The sequence below is a fragment of the Cavia porcellus genome, unplaced genomic scaffold, assembly GCF_034190915.1.
Source record: "Cavia porcellus strain 051 isolate PalLab524CR breed Dunkin Hartley unplaced genomic scaffold, mCavPor4.1 scaffold_1, whole genome shotgun sequence".
Lineage (NCBI taxonomy): Eukaryota > Metazoa > Chordata > Mammalia > Rodentia > Caviidae > Cavia > Cavia porcellus.
The window spans coordinates 160,173,941-160,187,999 of NW_026947484.1; the positions used below are offsets into that span (position 1 = coordinate 160,173,941).

At 36.2% G+C, this 14,059-nt stretch overlaps 1 protein-coding gene across 12 annotated transcripts in view; it reads right to left on the reverse strand.

Moving 5' to 3' along the window:
• Lrrc7 (leucine rich repeat containing 7) overlaps positions 1-14,059 on the reverse strand; it is a 486,713-nt gene that overhangs the window by 251,299 nt on the left and 221,355 nt on the right. For all 12 annotated transcript variants that reach the window (XM_063258479.1, XM_063258496.1, XM_063258477.1 and 9 more), the window contains one exon: positions 10,099-10,216. In XM_063258479.1, coding sequence (XP_063114549.1) covers positions 10,099-10,216 — 118 coding nt within the window. The remainder of the gene's footprint in view (positions 1-10,098; positions 10,217-14,059) is intronic.

Here is a 14,059-nt window from a genome sequence, read left to right on the forward strand (position 1 = left end):
TATTCATTCTCCTAACAATCCTGTAAGTTGGTATACTATTCCTTTTAACTAATAAAGAAACTGAGTCTCAGAAGCTAGTAAAGATTTGAAATCAGGACAAGACTTTTCTAAACACTATCATATTTTTTCCTACAGGATGCTACTTCCATCAAGTCCAGGATGAGAGAAGGTTCTAAATTTTAGTTTCTCGAGGCCAGCAATACAGCATTTGTTCTGCCCTGGTTTTTCAAGTCAGATTCAAATAACTTAATCTTCTACAACTTAAAGGTTTAATGAATGCTCAAGACTGAAAACAGCAAACTGCACTGGTCCTGTCATTTTGTTGGTCAAGTTACATTGAGTATCAACTTTTGGAACTTTGAGTGCAAAGTTCATGTCATAAATCCTTTATTTCTAAATATGAGGTCCTGACAAGAAGCGCTGGAAATCTGGTTCATTTTGTATTGTTTCCATGGAATTCAAGCAATAGCTATTAGCAGGAGCAAACGAGGTGCCTACCATAAATAGGGTGACGACACAAAGAAACTCTAAACTGACGGTTTCATTACAGAGAAGATGATAGGGGCGAGCTGCCACTCTCTGCACTGAGACAAACCATTAAACACTAAAAAAAAAATTAGTATAGAACCTAGGATGAACTAGGTCAACACAGAAAAGTTGAACTGCATCGGTTATGTTAAGTTAAAGAAGATCTACACCAAGAAATATTTTGCAATAATTCTATTATCTGGAGTGATTAAAACAAAACTAAACATGTTATTTCTTTCCGAACATGCCATTTTTAAAATTAGTTTTAAAATCACTTGTGTGCAGACTTGCTTTTACAAAGGACATTTGGCAAATGGGCAATGGTGTGTTGGGTAAGTAGTACTGATATGAAGATAATTTTAGGTAAATTTAGTGTGTAGTAGGAAGAAAAATAAACATACAGTTATTAGTTAATAAATTCAGAAGTAATTGTCCAGGCCAGCATGGCCTAAAAGTGAGAGACACAACACAACAAAACAAAAAACAAAAGCACTTTTCTCTACCTCTGACCACTCAAGAGAAATGTATCAGTTTAGGTGATACTTCATTCCTGCATTTCTCTGCAGGCTTCAGCAATGAACATTGTGAATCACAGCCAAAGGCACTGTTTGGTATTCACATTTGACTAATGAATGTTTCTTTCATCACAATGGAGCACTGCATTCAGGATTTACTGTGCTTGTACTTTGATGGGAGCTACCGTGGGTGTAGAAGCAATGTAAGGTCCGGTTCTCATTTTTAAGGTATTCCAGCTAGAAAGCATGAGGCATGGTTACAGAGAGGCCTCCCAGTGGGTCACCAGCAGTTCAGTTCTGTTCTCTTGCACCTTTTTCAGGATTTACTGGGGTACAAGGAAAAGGTTAATCGCTTAGTTTCAGAAAGACTTTGCTGTGACTCCAGGAAAATTGATTCGTCTAAGTGACGGAGCCCAACACAGCCTTCAGAAGGGTGAAAGGGTGGGCACAGCTCCTTCTCTCGGAGTTAGTTACATGACAAGACCACACACTCCGTCTCCCAGGAGTAAGTCCTGCTAACTCACACAAGGCAATATTTGTTGATTTGATTTCCTGATGAAGACATTGGCAAGAGTTAAAAGTTCAGGCGTCAGACTGAGAAGGTGGTGGGAGAAAAAAGACAGGCTTCTGTTGTTATGAAATCCTTCAATGAAAACAGACACAGTCAACTTCAGTTTATTTTAATACTATAAGCACAGGCAGAAGTAGACTCTGTAGAAAGGGAAAGAAGCCTTAAAGAGAAAAGAGTGCTTGTAATTGTCAGGTAAATAATACATTTTAGCAGTGTTGAAAATGAGACATTTAGTAGGGGGGAAAATAATAAGCTTTACTCTTAATAAGCAGTCTAATGCTTTGCCAAACTCCGAACGACACATTTATTCATACCGAGAACTGCACGGTACCATTTGCTACCTGGACCATGCAAGATATCTCAAAATAGACTCCCCTAAGAATGTACAGTGTACAAGAGTCTCTGCTCTTTCAGTGTGCTAAAATGTGTGCAGATTTTCAACATTCAACGGCTTACTCATCTCTGCTTTCTTAAGTGTGTTTGAAAGAGACAAATTTTGTCTCTTTCCTGCAAATAGACAAGATGATTTATCTTCAGTGTTTTGTGTTTATTGGGGGAAGGGGTGGAATAATTGGCAAGTCAATAAAACACATAATAATGCCTTCGACTCTGATTGCCTTTCATTATAACTAACAATGGTGATTTTGCCCACTATGATGCTGCTCAAATCCGTTCATGTATAGAAATAAGTTTTAGAGGATGAGAAAAAAATTCACTTAATTGCTGCAGAATTAGGAAATGCTTTTGAATTAATTCATTTTCATTAAAGCCCTTAAATTATAGTTTCATAGTCTCTGAAGCGATGACAAATCAACAATCAAACTTGAAATGGAATCACTGCCTAATTAAACCTACCATTCATTATCTTGCTTTACCATATGAGACAATTTCCTCCATTCTGGCAATGTGTAAACGCTACAAACAGGCCTCTCCTATTGATTCAGAGATTATAATATCATCAAATGCATTCATTTCTGAAGCATGCAAGAGTTTAATTTTACTACCGATTTAAGATGTCAGGAGTAATAGATAAAAAATCGATTGGAAAGGAAAGTGGTGCATTTACCCTTGAGCTGCTGCATATAAGAAAGGAATGAGAAAATTAAGAGAGGAAGGGTTATCCACAGGCAGAATGGATATTTCTTTCTTTCTAGTCTCATAGATGGGTAATCAAGGTTCAGTAAAATTGACGGGAATTCCTTTTAAAAGCTTAAGGTTCATGTGCTTATTTTCAACAACGAACATAAAAAGTTGACGCCTCAGTTAATTTGGTGTTCTGAATAATCTGCGTAAGTACATGTTCTAAGTATTTGGTTCTTTTTAATTTAAATTTGTCTTTTACTTGTAAATGGGAACATAAAAACTGCACATGCTGATGCGGTACCAGGTGGTATGTAGATACATGTACACATTGTGCAGTGTTTAAATCAGGTGAAATATTTATCTTCTGAATCACTTATCATTTCTTTATGATGAAGTCATTCCAACTCCATTCTTCTATCTTTTGAAATATGCAGTACTTTGTCACATACAGCCATCCTACCATGCAATAGCACACCAGAAATTTTTACCCCTAACTTCAACTTGCTACCTGTGATCAGTGTCTCTCTAATCTTTCAATGTTTCAAGTATATAAAAATTATTAACCTATAGTATTGGTCCTGGAGAAGCTTATCGTACAACAGAGAGTAAACTATATTACTAACCCCCTAGTCTGAGCACAATAATCAGAGGTGCTGTATTTTTATTATAAGCAAAAGGAAACATTTTAAAATTTGAGTGTTTTCTGGTACAAGGTGAAAAGCAGTAAGAAATTAATATCGTCTGGAGCACATAGCTGACAAAGTATGCCAATAAAAAAGGATGACCAAAAATGTCCCAGTGTGTGAAGGTATAGACAAACTATTTAGAAGAAAACAAGAGACATTATGTCAGCCATTGTCGATCTCCTGTTGTCTTGCTTTGAAATCTGTGTCACTTACATTGTTTTGTTTCTGATCTGCTTTGTTTTGTTTCATTTTACCCTTTTTTTAAATAAAAAAGTCCCAAATGTATTAGAATATGAAAACAACTGAAAAGAAATGAAGATAGTGGAAGAAGAAAGGGAATAACAAAAGTAACTGCAGTTAGAAGTAGAAAAGTAGAAATTAGTAAAACAAAGAAATGGAACAAAAAATCCTCAATAAGCCAAAAGAGTATTATGTTAAAATCTTTAAAAACTGCAAAAGTTCTGGTATGATTCATACAAAGAATAGAAGGTGGAAAAATTAAACACTGTTAGAAATGCAAATGAGAAAAGAGAAATATGTTGGAGTTTCATAAAAATTAGAAGCTTATGGGTAATAAATAAAAATAAAACTGAAAATTAGATTATGGACTAGAATATTTCCTAGTAAATTATAACTTCTGAAAAAGTGATTCAAGAATATATAAAGGTACAAGAATAGAGAGAAAAATCTAGCAAAGAAAGAAAAAGAAAAAAGTCCCAATATATATAAAGTAAAAACTTTGGATTTTATACTTGAACTTCTTTTCATCATAAGACAAAGACACCAAAATTAGTGTAGCTTCTATACAGCATTTACCAAAATTTCAAAGAGTACTTTAAAGAAAGGATTAAATTTGTAAGCTATGGATCTAAAGTACTTAGCAAAATATGGCCAACACTTTTGTGAAGAAAAATCAGAAAATTCTATTGCAAGATACAAAATGAGACCTAAATAAAGAGAAACAGCATATTTATGGGCTCCAAGATTAATCATCACAAGATGCCATCTCTTCCTAAATAAATCTTTAAAATTCCACTGGTTTGTTTGTACCTTGAAAATTCAGGCTAAAATTCCTCTGGAAAAATCAAGAAGCAAGAATACTAACATATATTTGAAAACAGAAAACCAAACCAACCAAAACCAAGAGGATTGTGCTTTCCGATATTATACTTAACATCAAGGTATAATGTTTACTATAACATGGAAATAGCACAGGAATAGTCAAGTTAGGGAGCAGAACACAGAGTTTGAGAAAGATTTTTTTTGAATGAAGCAGGACTATAAATTACTGGGGAAACAAGGAACTATACAAATGTTGCTAGCACAATTTAGCTTCTATTCATATGGAAAGGGTACATTTCAATCACATATAACAAAAAAATGAAGTTGCCCAGGAATTAAAGATGCAAATGTGAAGAAAAGAACCAATAGTTTGTGAGAAAATAGAGAAAGTATTTTGTGATGCTAAAGTAGGGAAGGATTTCTTCAATACATTGTTAAAAAAAACAAGCTGTAAAGAGCAAAACAATAAATTTTAGTACATTGCACTTGGCAACTTGTGACAAATGGCATTTCAAACAATGCAAAAATACATGCTAAAAAGTTGGGAGACTATTTGAAGACCATATTGCCAACAAGAGACCAGTGTTCAGAGTATATAAATCTTTCAACACCAAGAAACTCAATGGCAACCAATTCAAAGTAAACATAGACCAAAAAAGACAATTTTTGGAGAAAGATACTCTATATTGTCCAATAAAAAATTTAAACAATATTAATTTAGTTTTCAGGGAAATATAAAGGATCACATTACCCTTAAATATCGATCTTAATGGGCCATCACTTAGTGTATATAGTGTTGTGTGTTATGGTTTGTATCTGGGTGGCCCCCTAAGCTTCATGCAGTCATGGAGGTGGCTGAATCTAGCATTTGTGATTGGTTCATTCTCTAGTGCTGGGATTGATTTATCATGAATGCTACACCCAACCAGGGGTGGGTAACCAGCATACAATATAGGGGAGAGAAGGAGGCATGCTTTTCCCTCTTTTGCCCTTTTGCACTTGTCATTTGCAATGGTCAGGAATGGTTGGCCCTGTGCCATGCCACCCTGCTTTGGAGCCAGCTAAGTATAGACTGAAACCTGAGTATGGACTGAGCTAATAAACTTTACCTTCCTTCATTTTGGGTGTCAGGTATTTTGTCCCAGCAACGAGAGACTTGTACTCTTCGATACAAGTAGAGTAATCTCAATCATGAAACAGTATTACATATTCAAGGAAGCTTTTCAGTATCACAACCCTAAACCCTAAAATGATCAATCATTCTTATTGGGATTGGTGCTGGAGTAGAAGTGTTGGGGCTGTCATGTTTTATGGCAGTGGCCCCCAAGCCTCATGAATTATGGACTTGACCAAATCTAGCATTTGTGATTGGTTGTTGTCTAGCACTTGGATTGATGGTGTGTGTGCTGTACCCACCTAAGGGAGGATATGATGTAATGGCGGGAAGAAGGTGTCTCTCTCTTTCTGGTTCACGCCTTGCTATTTGCAGTGGCTATGAATGGCTACCCCACCATGCCATCCTACCTTAGAGCCAACTGAGTGTGGACTGAAACCTCCAAGAACTGTAAGAAATAAACCTTTCTTTCTCTAATTTTGGGCATCAGGTATTTTGCCTCAACAACGAGTAAAAATTAACCAAGACAGGGGCCAACATTGTATCCCAGGCCAATTGCAGTACTTTAATTTGGAAAATCACACAGTCATAGTAGCAGTTTGGAAAGTATAGACGCTTTCTTGTAGAGAATGAACTGGGCAATGGTAATAACAATAATGGAGGCAAGGAGACCAAATAAAATGCTGTTTAAGTAGTAGAGGAAAGGTAAAGGGACTACATTAAGACTATAACCATAGAAATGGTCTGAAGATACAGACTTGGGATATATTTAGCTGGTCAATTTAGCAAGAACTATTGATCAAATGGAATATGGGAACTGCAAGAGAAAAGAATTTTAACTCAACGCCGATGTAGATCATAGTGATAATGACAGAGAGCAAGAAATGGAGGGGAAGTGGGTTGGGGTGGGTGATGAGTTTGGATGTAAACAGTTATGTTTGGGTTATTTGTGGGGTACACTGTAGCTGTGCCTAACATGTACAATAGTTGGCTATGTGAGTCTGGAGCTAAAGAAAGGGGCCAAAGCTTGACATGAAGCATTCATTATCCAGAAGAAAAAAGATACCAAGTACACTGTTATATGGCAGATCAGAGATGTTTTACTCATTGTATTGCTGTTTCTATCTTTTCCAGCATTCATATCAAGTATTTAGATGGTTTCCAGTGTAATAGATGAGCACCCTAACTTCTGTGGGATCACTACTATATTATTATACAGACACTATTATATTTTGTAAAAGAATGCTTCTATTTAATACTATTTATCCTCCAAACAGTTACTCCACATCTATTACGTGTCCTAATTATTGTGCAAGTAGCTCTGCATATAGAAACCACTGTGATAGCATCTGATTTCCACCGCCTCGCAGACTAGTACAGACTCAGAAAGTAAAAGTGAGATGAATTCAAAACCCAAAACAAAGTAAAAAGAAACATGATTCAGTGGAGGCAATGGCCAACTGGAGAAACGGGGAAAGCTTTAGGAGGAAGCTGTCCCTCAAATTGTGCAGACAGGAGCTTACTCTTTATATGAAGTTATATTGATGGCCTTCCTAACTTTCATATAAAACAGTATTTTCAATGATACAGAGACAAGTGGTGAATGAATGACAAGTTGAAGAACTGTTTGCAGAGCCAAGACTGGAGGCTACCTGCAAAACCAGGGTCAGGTTTACCTCAGCTTTGCGTGAAATTAGTTTATTAAGGGGTCATTTTGCTAATTCAAGCACACTTTAGTTAGTATTTACGCAGGTTGTCTAGTACTAGTGCGTAAGTCCCTGTCCTAAGATAAACATCCCACAGTCTCTCATTAAACACTGATACTGCTTGCATTCTCTGATTTTGCCTTTTCTCAACCAAGACTATTCCAGCCTTGTTAGTGGGGTTGCCAATGCTGTTTTTTCTTTCTGTTACCACTCTTTTTTCACTTGACAGATTCTCCCAAAGATGTACCATGTTTGTGAAGTCATTGCCCAAGTCTCATCACAGAATTCTGTGACAGCCGTTTTAGGTCTGATTTTGCTGAATGGGCCAATGCGATGAGATCTTTTGGTAGGTGGGCAATGTCTAGCATTGCCCGATACATCAACATAAGCACCAAACCTGTAATGCTGCACTAATGTTGTGTTGTTTCACCATCTCTTGTGTCTCCTTTTTGCATCAATATTTACAGAATATGCAAAATCATAAGAAAAGCTAAAAACCACTAAACAATAATTTCACAGATTTACTTCTGAGATGCAGTGTAACGTGTTTCATATCCTGGAAGCAAAGATTTCTCGACATAATGGGGCTGCCAGGAACTATGACATGATCCCCAAAAGATCATAACCCTTAGCAGCTAGATGTTTACATTTAGTGAAACATTGTAATGAGGACAGTTTTTATTTTCCTGGACTTTTTAGCTAAAACTATCTTAAGGTAAAGGATGTGGTGTTTGCTCATGTTATTTCTTAGAAACTGAAATTTCAAAGTAGAATTTGACAAATATATAAGGAGCAATAATTGTATGTGTGTACAAATCCACAGAAAAGTGTACCCTGCAAATCAGTTCTTAAATAACAGTGGTAGACCTGAGGTCATCGTCCAGTAGATTTAAGTCTAGTTGCGACTCTTGGTCAATATCTGCATGTGGTCCTTCTAGGATTCTTGTACGAAATAAGCAGAATGGTAAATTGTTCTAGACAGTTGCTTCTGTTCCTTGTTTACAATCTTATTATCCTCTATAAACAAAATGCTCTCCTGTATTCAGATGCTATTATGTTACAAGGAAATCTGCAGATAATACCATCTCCTTGAACTCTTCTAATACTACAACAGTCTTAATTAGTCTTGCTATTCTCTAAAGTACTTATAACCATAATTTGTGCCATGTAATTAAGCACTTCGTTGGGTAGCATTTTATGATATCACTGATTTTATGCGGGTTTCAGACTTATCTCTCAGAGACACTCAAAACCTTCTGAAACTTGCAACCACTCATTGGGTTAACATCCACTGATTTGCTCCAAAGTGTTTGTGCATTCTTTGAGGCAATGTAAATAGAGTAGTAAGGAAGGCACCAATAGCAAAAACTTTGGAACATCACTGAATTTTAATTCTAGTAAAGCAAGTGCAGATTAACACAGAAATAACTTAAATATGTGGTGTGTAGTTTCTCACATGAAAATAAAAACAAGGGTGTGATGCCCTTTCAGTGGATAACAGCAGCACACTACCCTCAAACAGGAAGCCTTGTGGGGTAATCTGGGTAAGTCTGGAAGGCAGTAAGGGAATGACCAGGGCAGACGTCTGTGGGGACAGAATGAAAACACAAGGCCACAGGGAAATTGTTATGACACTCAACATGGCATTGCTTAGGTACACTGCCTTTACTCCTGATGAAGCAATTTTTCTGGTGATCCTTTAAAAAAAACAGAACTTTATTTACTTACAATATCAAGCCAATTTTACCTAACTTCTCATTCCCATTGATTGAGTATCTGAGCATGGTCATCACTTTTTGGGGGACTCTTCCCTAACTATATAGAATATGTTGCATCTTTCTCATATACACACTTTTCATCCCAAATGTATCCCTAAACACAGCTATTACACAGCCTGTAACTATTTGTCAGTGTCTGAATGACTTATCAGAATACAAGAGTTTTGGTCATGTGGTCCCGTTGGCACAGAGCATACTGACACATAAACAGAACCCTAAACACACACACACACACACACACACACACACACACACACACACACACGAGTGTTTCTCTCATAGACCTCACATAACCCTTTTGACTGATCTTTGCTTTATTCGAATAAAATGCACAGCTGAGGTCATGTAGAAAGTGACAAAGACCTAAACAGATAAGTTGGATGCAAACAACTCTTTAAAGATCCAGCTTCCCTACTGCAAACACCCAACAGAAATACCTCAGACATGACTCCCCATACCATCAGTATCCACAAAAATGCCAGGTGGGCAGGTTTGGCCCCAACATTCAGTCAATGTTATAAAGTCCTGATTATTTATCAGCTTTTGCTTGAGATGTTTGGGATAAATCTTTCCTGTCATCTGTTGAAGTTTACATTTTGAGTCAAGAGAAGATATACAAGAATTCTAGTAAACAAATAAACTACACAATAGTATCAAGAGGTTAGCGTTGGCTGAAATGGGGCCCATTAAGAGAAATTAAGAGTATAACTCCAGGTAAGGTGAACAGTAGACTTTGTCAAGCAGATAACATCTGAGGAATGTTGGAAATATCTTGAGGATGAAGAGAACAGGTATTGTAAAGACAGGAGCTGTTTTAGATAGGGTAAATCATATATCTGAATGCAGAGGAAAATAAGGCTGAGTCAGGCTTATTTCTAAAAGGAAGAGTGAGGGGTTTCCTGTCTTTCAGTCATAATTTAAGTTTTTGACAAAATTAACTTACAGTTGGAACAAAATTTTAAAAAGTTATTTACAATATTTCCCAGGAAAAAAAAATTAAAACACATTTTGAGTAAAAAAAATCAAGACACCTAGAAATACAATGAAACTCTTACCATTTTTGCTGATGTCGAGTTCTTTGAGATTAACTAAACTAGCGATGGAGGTTGGCAGGCTGGAAAGGTCATTGTCAGGAATACTTAGTTTTCGTAGAGCTTGACAGTTGAACAATTGCTGTTAACGGAAAATAATCATTAATTAGATCACAAGCTGATCAGATCCATTCATAAGCAAATTAAAATTCAGTCACATTATTCAAGCTACGATTTTTATAAATGTAAAAGAGCCACCTATAAAGGACTCCTTATCCAATTTGTTATTTTCAGAGTGATTTTTTTCATTCATCCCTAGACATAACTTCCAAAGTTGCCTCTGCATCCACCAGGGTGATCTCGATCCTGATTTCTTTCTCTGCACTCTGGATAGACCTCAGAATCATTTCGTCATGTTAAACAACCACTTACATGCTATTCAAGTACTGAAATATATCAGGATACATTTCTTTTGGGTTCCCCTGCACTGCTTCATAAACATCTAATAAATGAGGCATTTAATGTCTGATATTTGCTGAAAAAATTACTAGTATTTGGCTCATTATTTCCATTTGTCCAAAGTAGTACTTTGGGAAGAGCCAAGTGCTAAACCAGTGATTCTCAAATCCAACAACCACTGCTAGACGGATATTTTTATAAAACACAGATTCTTGGGCTGTGCTCACAGCTCCCCACATAGCAGTTCTTGGAAAAGGGTGAAAGATGTCTGTAGTTTGAGCACACGCACAAGTAATCTGTATATTCCGATGTAGGTGTTTGTAGTACCATACTTGGAAAAACAGTAAATTTAATTTTTTAGCTTTGCTCAACTCAACACGCACAAGATTTGAACAGCTGGGGTAGAAGTTTTGATTCATTTCTGGAAGAATTATCTTAATGAGATCTTTTCTGTTTGACATTTCTAATTCTGTTTTGCTGAATTTCCACAGATGAAGTCTGATATCTGCGACGATGCAGTTGGCCCCGGGTATATTTAACTACCACTTGTTCTCACATGTAATTCATTATTTACAGGGAAAAACAATGTAACACATGGTTATTTCTTAACTCATTAGGTTTTTAAAAATAGACTGTGCTACTTGTTACATAAAATGAAACATGGCTTTCTTTACTTTGAGTTAGTCATTTTGGCTCTGTACAAAGAGTATTTGCAACATTTGATATACTGTTAGAATCAATTTTGAACATCCTATAATACAGAAATGTTGTTTTTTCTTTTTATAAAATCTCCAAAGGAGAATTTTAATGATACTTTGACTGATACTTTCCACTAACTTTTAATTTCCTTTCTAAGAGAAGAGGAAACAGATGTCTATATTTTTAGTAAACCTTAATTAAATTTATTTCCATCATTTTGTTAGACCTATTACATTTACATTTGTATGTAATATGGTTAGTTACAGATTCATAGATTTAAAAAATATCAATCATGTCATCACTGATCTGGGCACAACTGATTAAACCAACGTTCAGGTTAATAATTTTCAAAACAGTTTATTTTATAAATTGCTTTTCATCACAACTATAGTCTCAAATGCTGTCCAGAATTAATAGGGTTCTAGTATCCAATGTTAAATTAAGCCATAAAAAAGATGAAAGATAGATGCATACACCTAGAAATGCTATAATACAGAGAATTCCAGGCCCCTCAGGTATAGAAGCTATGAGTAAAGTATATAGAATTAGTTCAATCTTAACTCATTTATTTCCTGGTAGAGAAATCTTGTGCAAGTTGCCTAACACCGCTGAACCCATTGGTGGTGTTGCCTGCAAAGTGGAAATAATAAATTACTTAACTTGAAGACTTGTTAGGAGGATGAACTAAGTTAATATCTTTTACCTACTCTAAGTCCTTTATTTGCCCCATATTTGCATATTTGATATTTTGAGTCCATCTTATAATCAAGACTAAGTTTATTTGTTAAGGTGCATCCCTTTCTGAATAGTGTGTAACCTTGGTGTGGGCTTGGACGAAGCTGGGTGCCTGTGAAATGTGAAGCTGTCTGGCACAGAGTAAAGCTTAATAACTATTTGCACTAAAGAACAGTTGTGCCCACAGATACAGAGGCAAACCCATGCAACCATTTGCTTTTCACTGTTTAGGAAGGAAGGCTTTGAATACCAGGGTCACACCTGCCCAATCTTGGTGTCAGCTCCCTTCTCCATTCTACGCACCACATTGACTCGGATCTTCCTGTACAGCTCATGCTGAAAAACATTCTCCAAAGCCTACTTAGATAATCAGAGAGAAAATGAGGGGCACTGAATTCCTGCTCAAGCAGGGAGTCCACTTTGATGGGAAGATTGAAACAGGCAAACAATCTCAGAGGAGTCTGACTTTCATAAACATAACATCTTGATGTGGCTGAACTTCTTAGTACGAGTCATGATCTCCACAAATTGGCAAAGAAATTAAAGTGGCACTTTAATGGCTCTTTTAAGATTCCATGTTGAGTGAAAATGAAATGAGTGATTATGAAACAGCTTTAATACTTCAATATATTAGATTATAACAGACGTAATTAATAGCTAATTAGAGTAAAGTGCAAGTGGTCATGGGTTATCCTACTTTTCATCTGCTAATAATATTTTGCATTTCAGAAACAATAAAATTGTTTTGTGTCTTAAAATATTTGTTTGCTGAAGTGCTTTGTCTTTAGCTAAAGTCTGAAAACACTGACTTGAGTAAGTTTAAAATACCAACTCTGAGCTAGATATTCAGGACTGAGACACCAACAGGTGAGTTTGGTGAGACCTGATATAAAAGAGAAAGGCTCAAAAATTAAATATAAAAATATCTGGAGCTTAAAATGTATAGTTAGAAAGTTATGTCACTCATTCATCATTCATTCATGGAAAACTATGAACTGACACCTGGTACAAGCTGGACAACAAAATAAATGCAGGAGACACAAAGTGAGACATTGCAACATCGTCTTGGTTTCTTGTTCTTCAATGCTCAAACATAAATATCCTGTGACAAACCAGGTTAGGGTGAACATCAGGTGTGACGGAAACACACAGGCAGGACGTCTGTACCAGATTTTCATGGTGTGGTTGGGTTGAATTATAAAAGTGTTTCCAAAAGAGGTTTTGTAAAAAGAGACCACTCAAGTGAGTCAGCCTGAGTTAGCAGATGGCCCTAACGAAGGGATCTCGCCACACTAATCTCATAGCTCCTGAAGACAATAGCAATGCAATGAATATGGAACTCAAGCCAGTTTCATTATTCACCTAACAGCATGAGGAGACTTGGGTGTTGGGGTGAATGCTCTGAGTATACAGCAGCTGCATACATTTAAAATGTATTGACTGAATATCCATTATAAGTCAGTATCGTCCTCAAGTGCTAAGTAGATGCAAACATAAACTTCTGAAGATATGAACTGTAAATTTAGGATTTATCTTATCAAATAAGTTCCAGCAAGTATGGGATCATTAAAAAGAATCACTAAATACATAATGAAATAATTGAACTTAGAGATATAGTACAGCCAAGCAAAGAATCAGACTTCTAAAGATACAAAACATAAAATGAAAAATCAGTACCTTTAATATATTTCAAGAACTAAACACAAGGTTTGAAACAGGATGTTGACATGAGAGATTATCAAAGAGAGCTAAGCAGGTGAGCAGATGAAACACAGCTGGAAAAGTTCACAGTGAGCCAGACATCAAAGGAAGTGAGAAGAAAGTAGCCAGAAAGACAGGACTGCAGAAGACAGAAGACTGCTAAAACGGATGGGAGAAAGAGCAAGACAGCTTTGAGAAAGCTTGGAAAACAGAAGAGAAAAAGAGGATTAGGTGACTGAGGAATCCCAGAATTTTGAAAATCTGTTAGATTAAGCTCAAAATACTTTAAACAAGATGTGACCAATATGAAATAGCAGAATATAAGAGATAGTAGATCTTAAAAGTGGCCAGAAAGAAGAGATTATCTTCAAAGACAGAAAATTTAAGAACA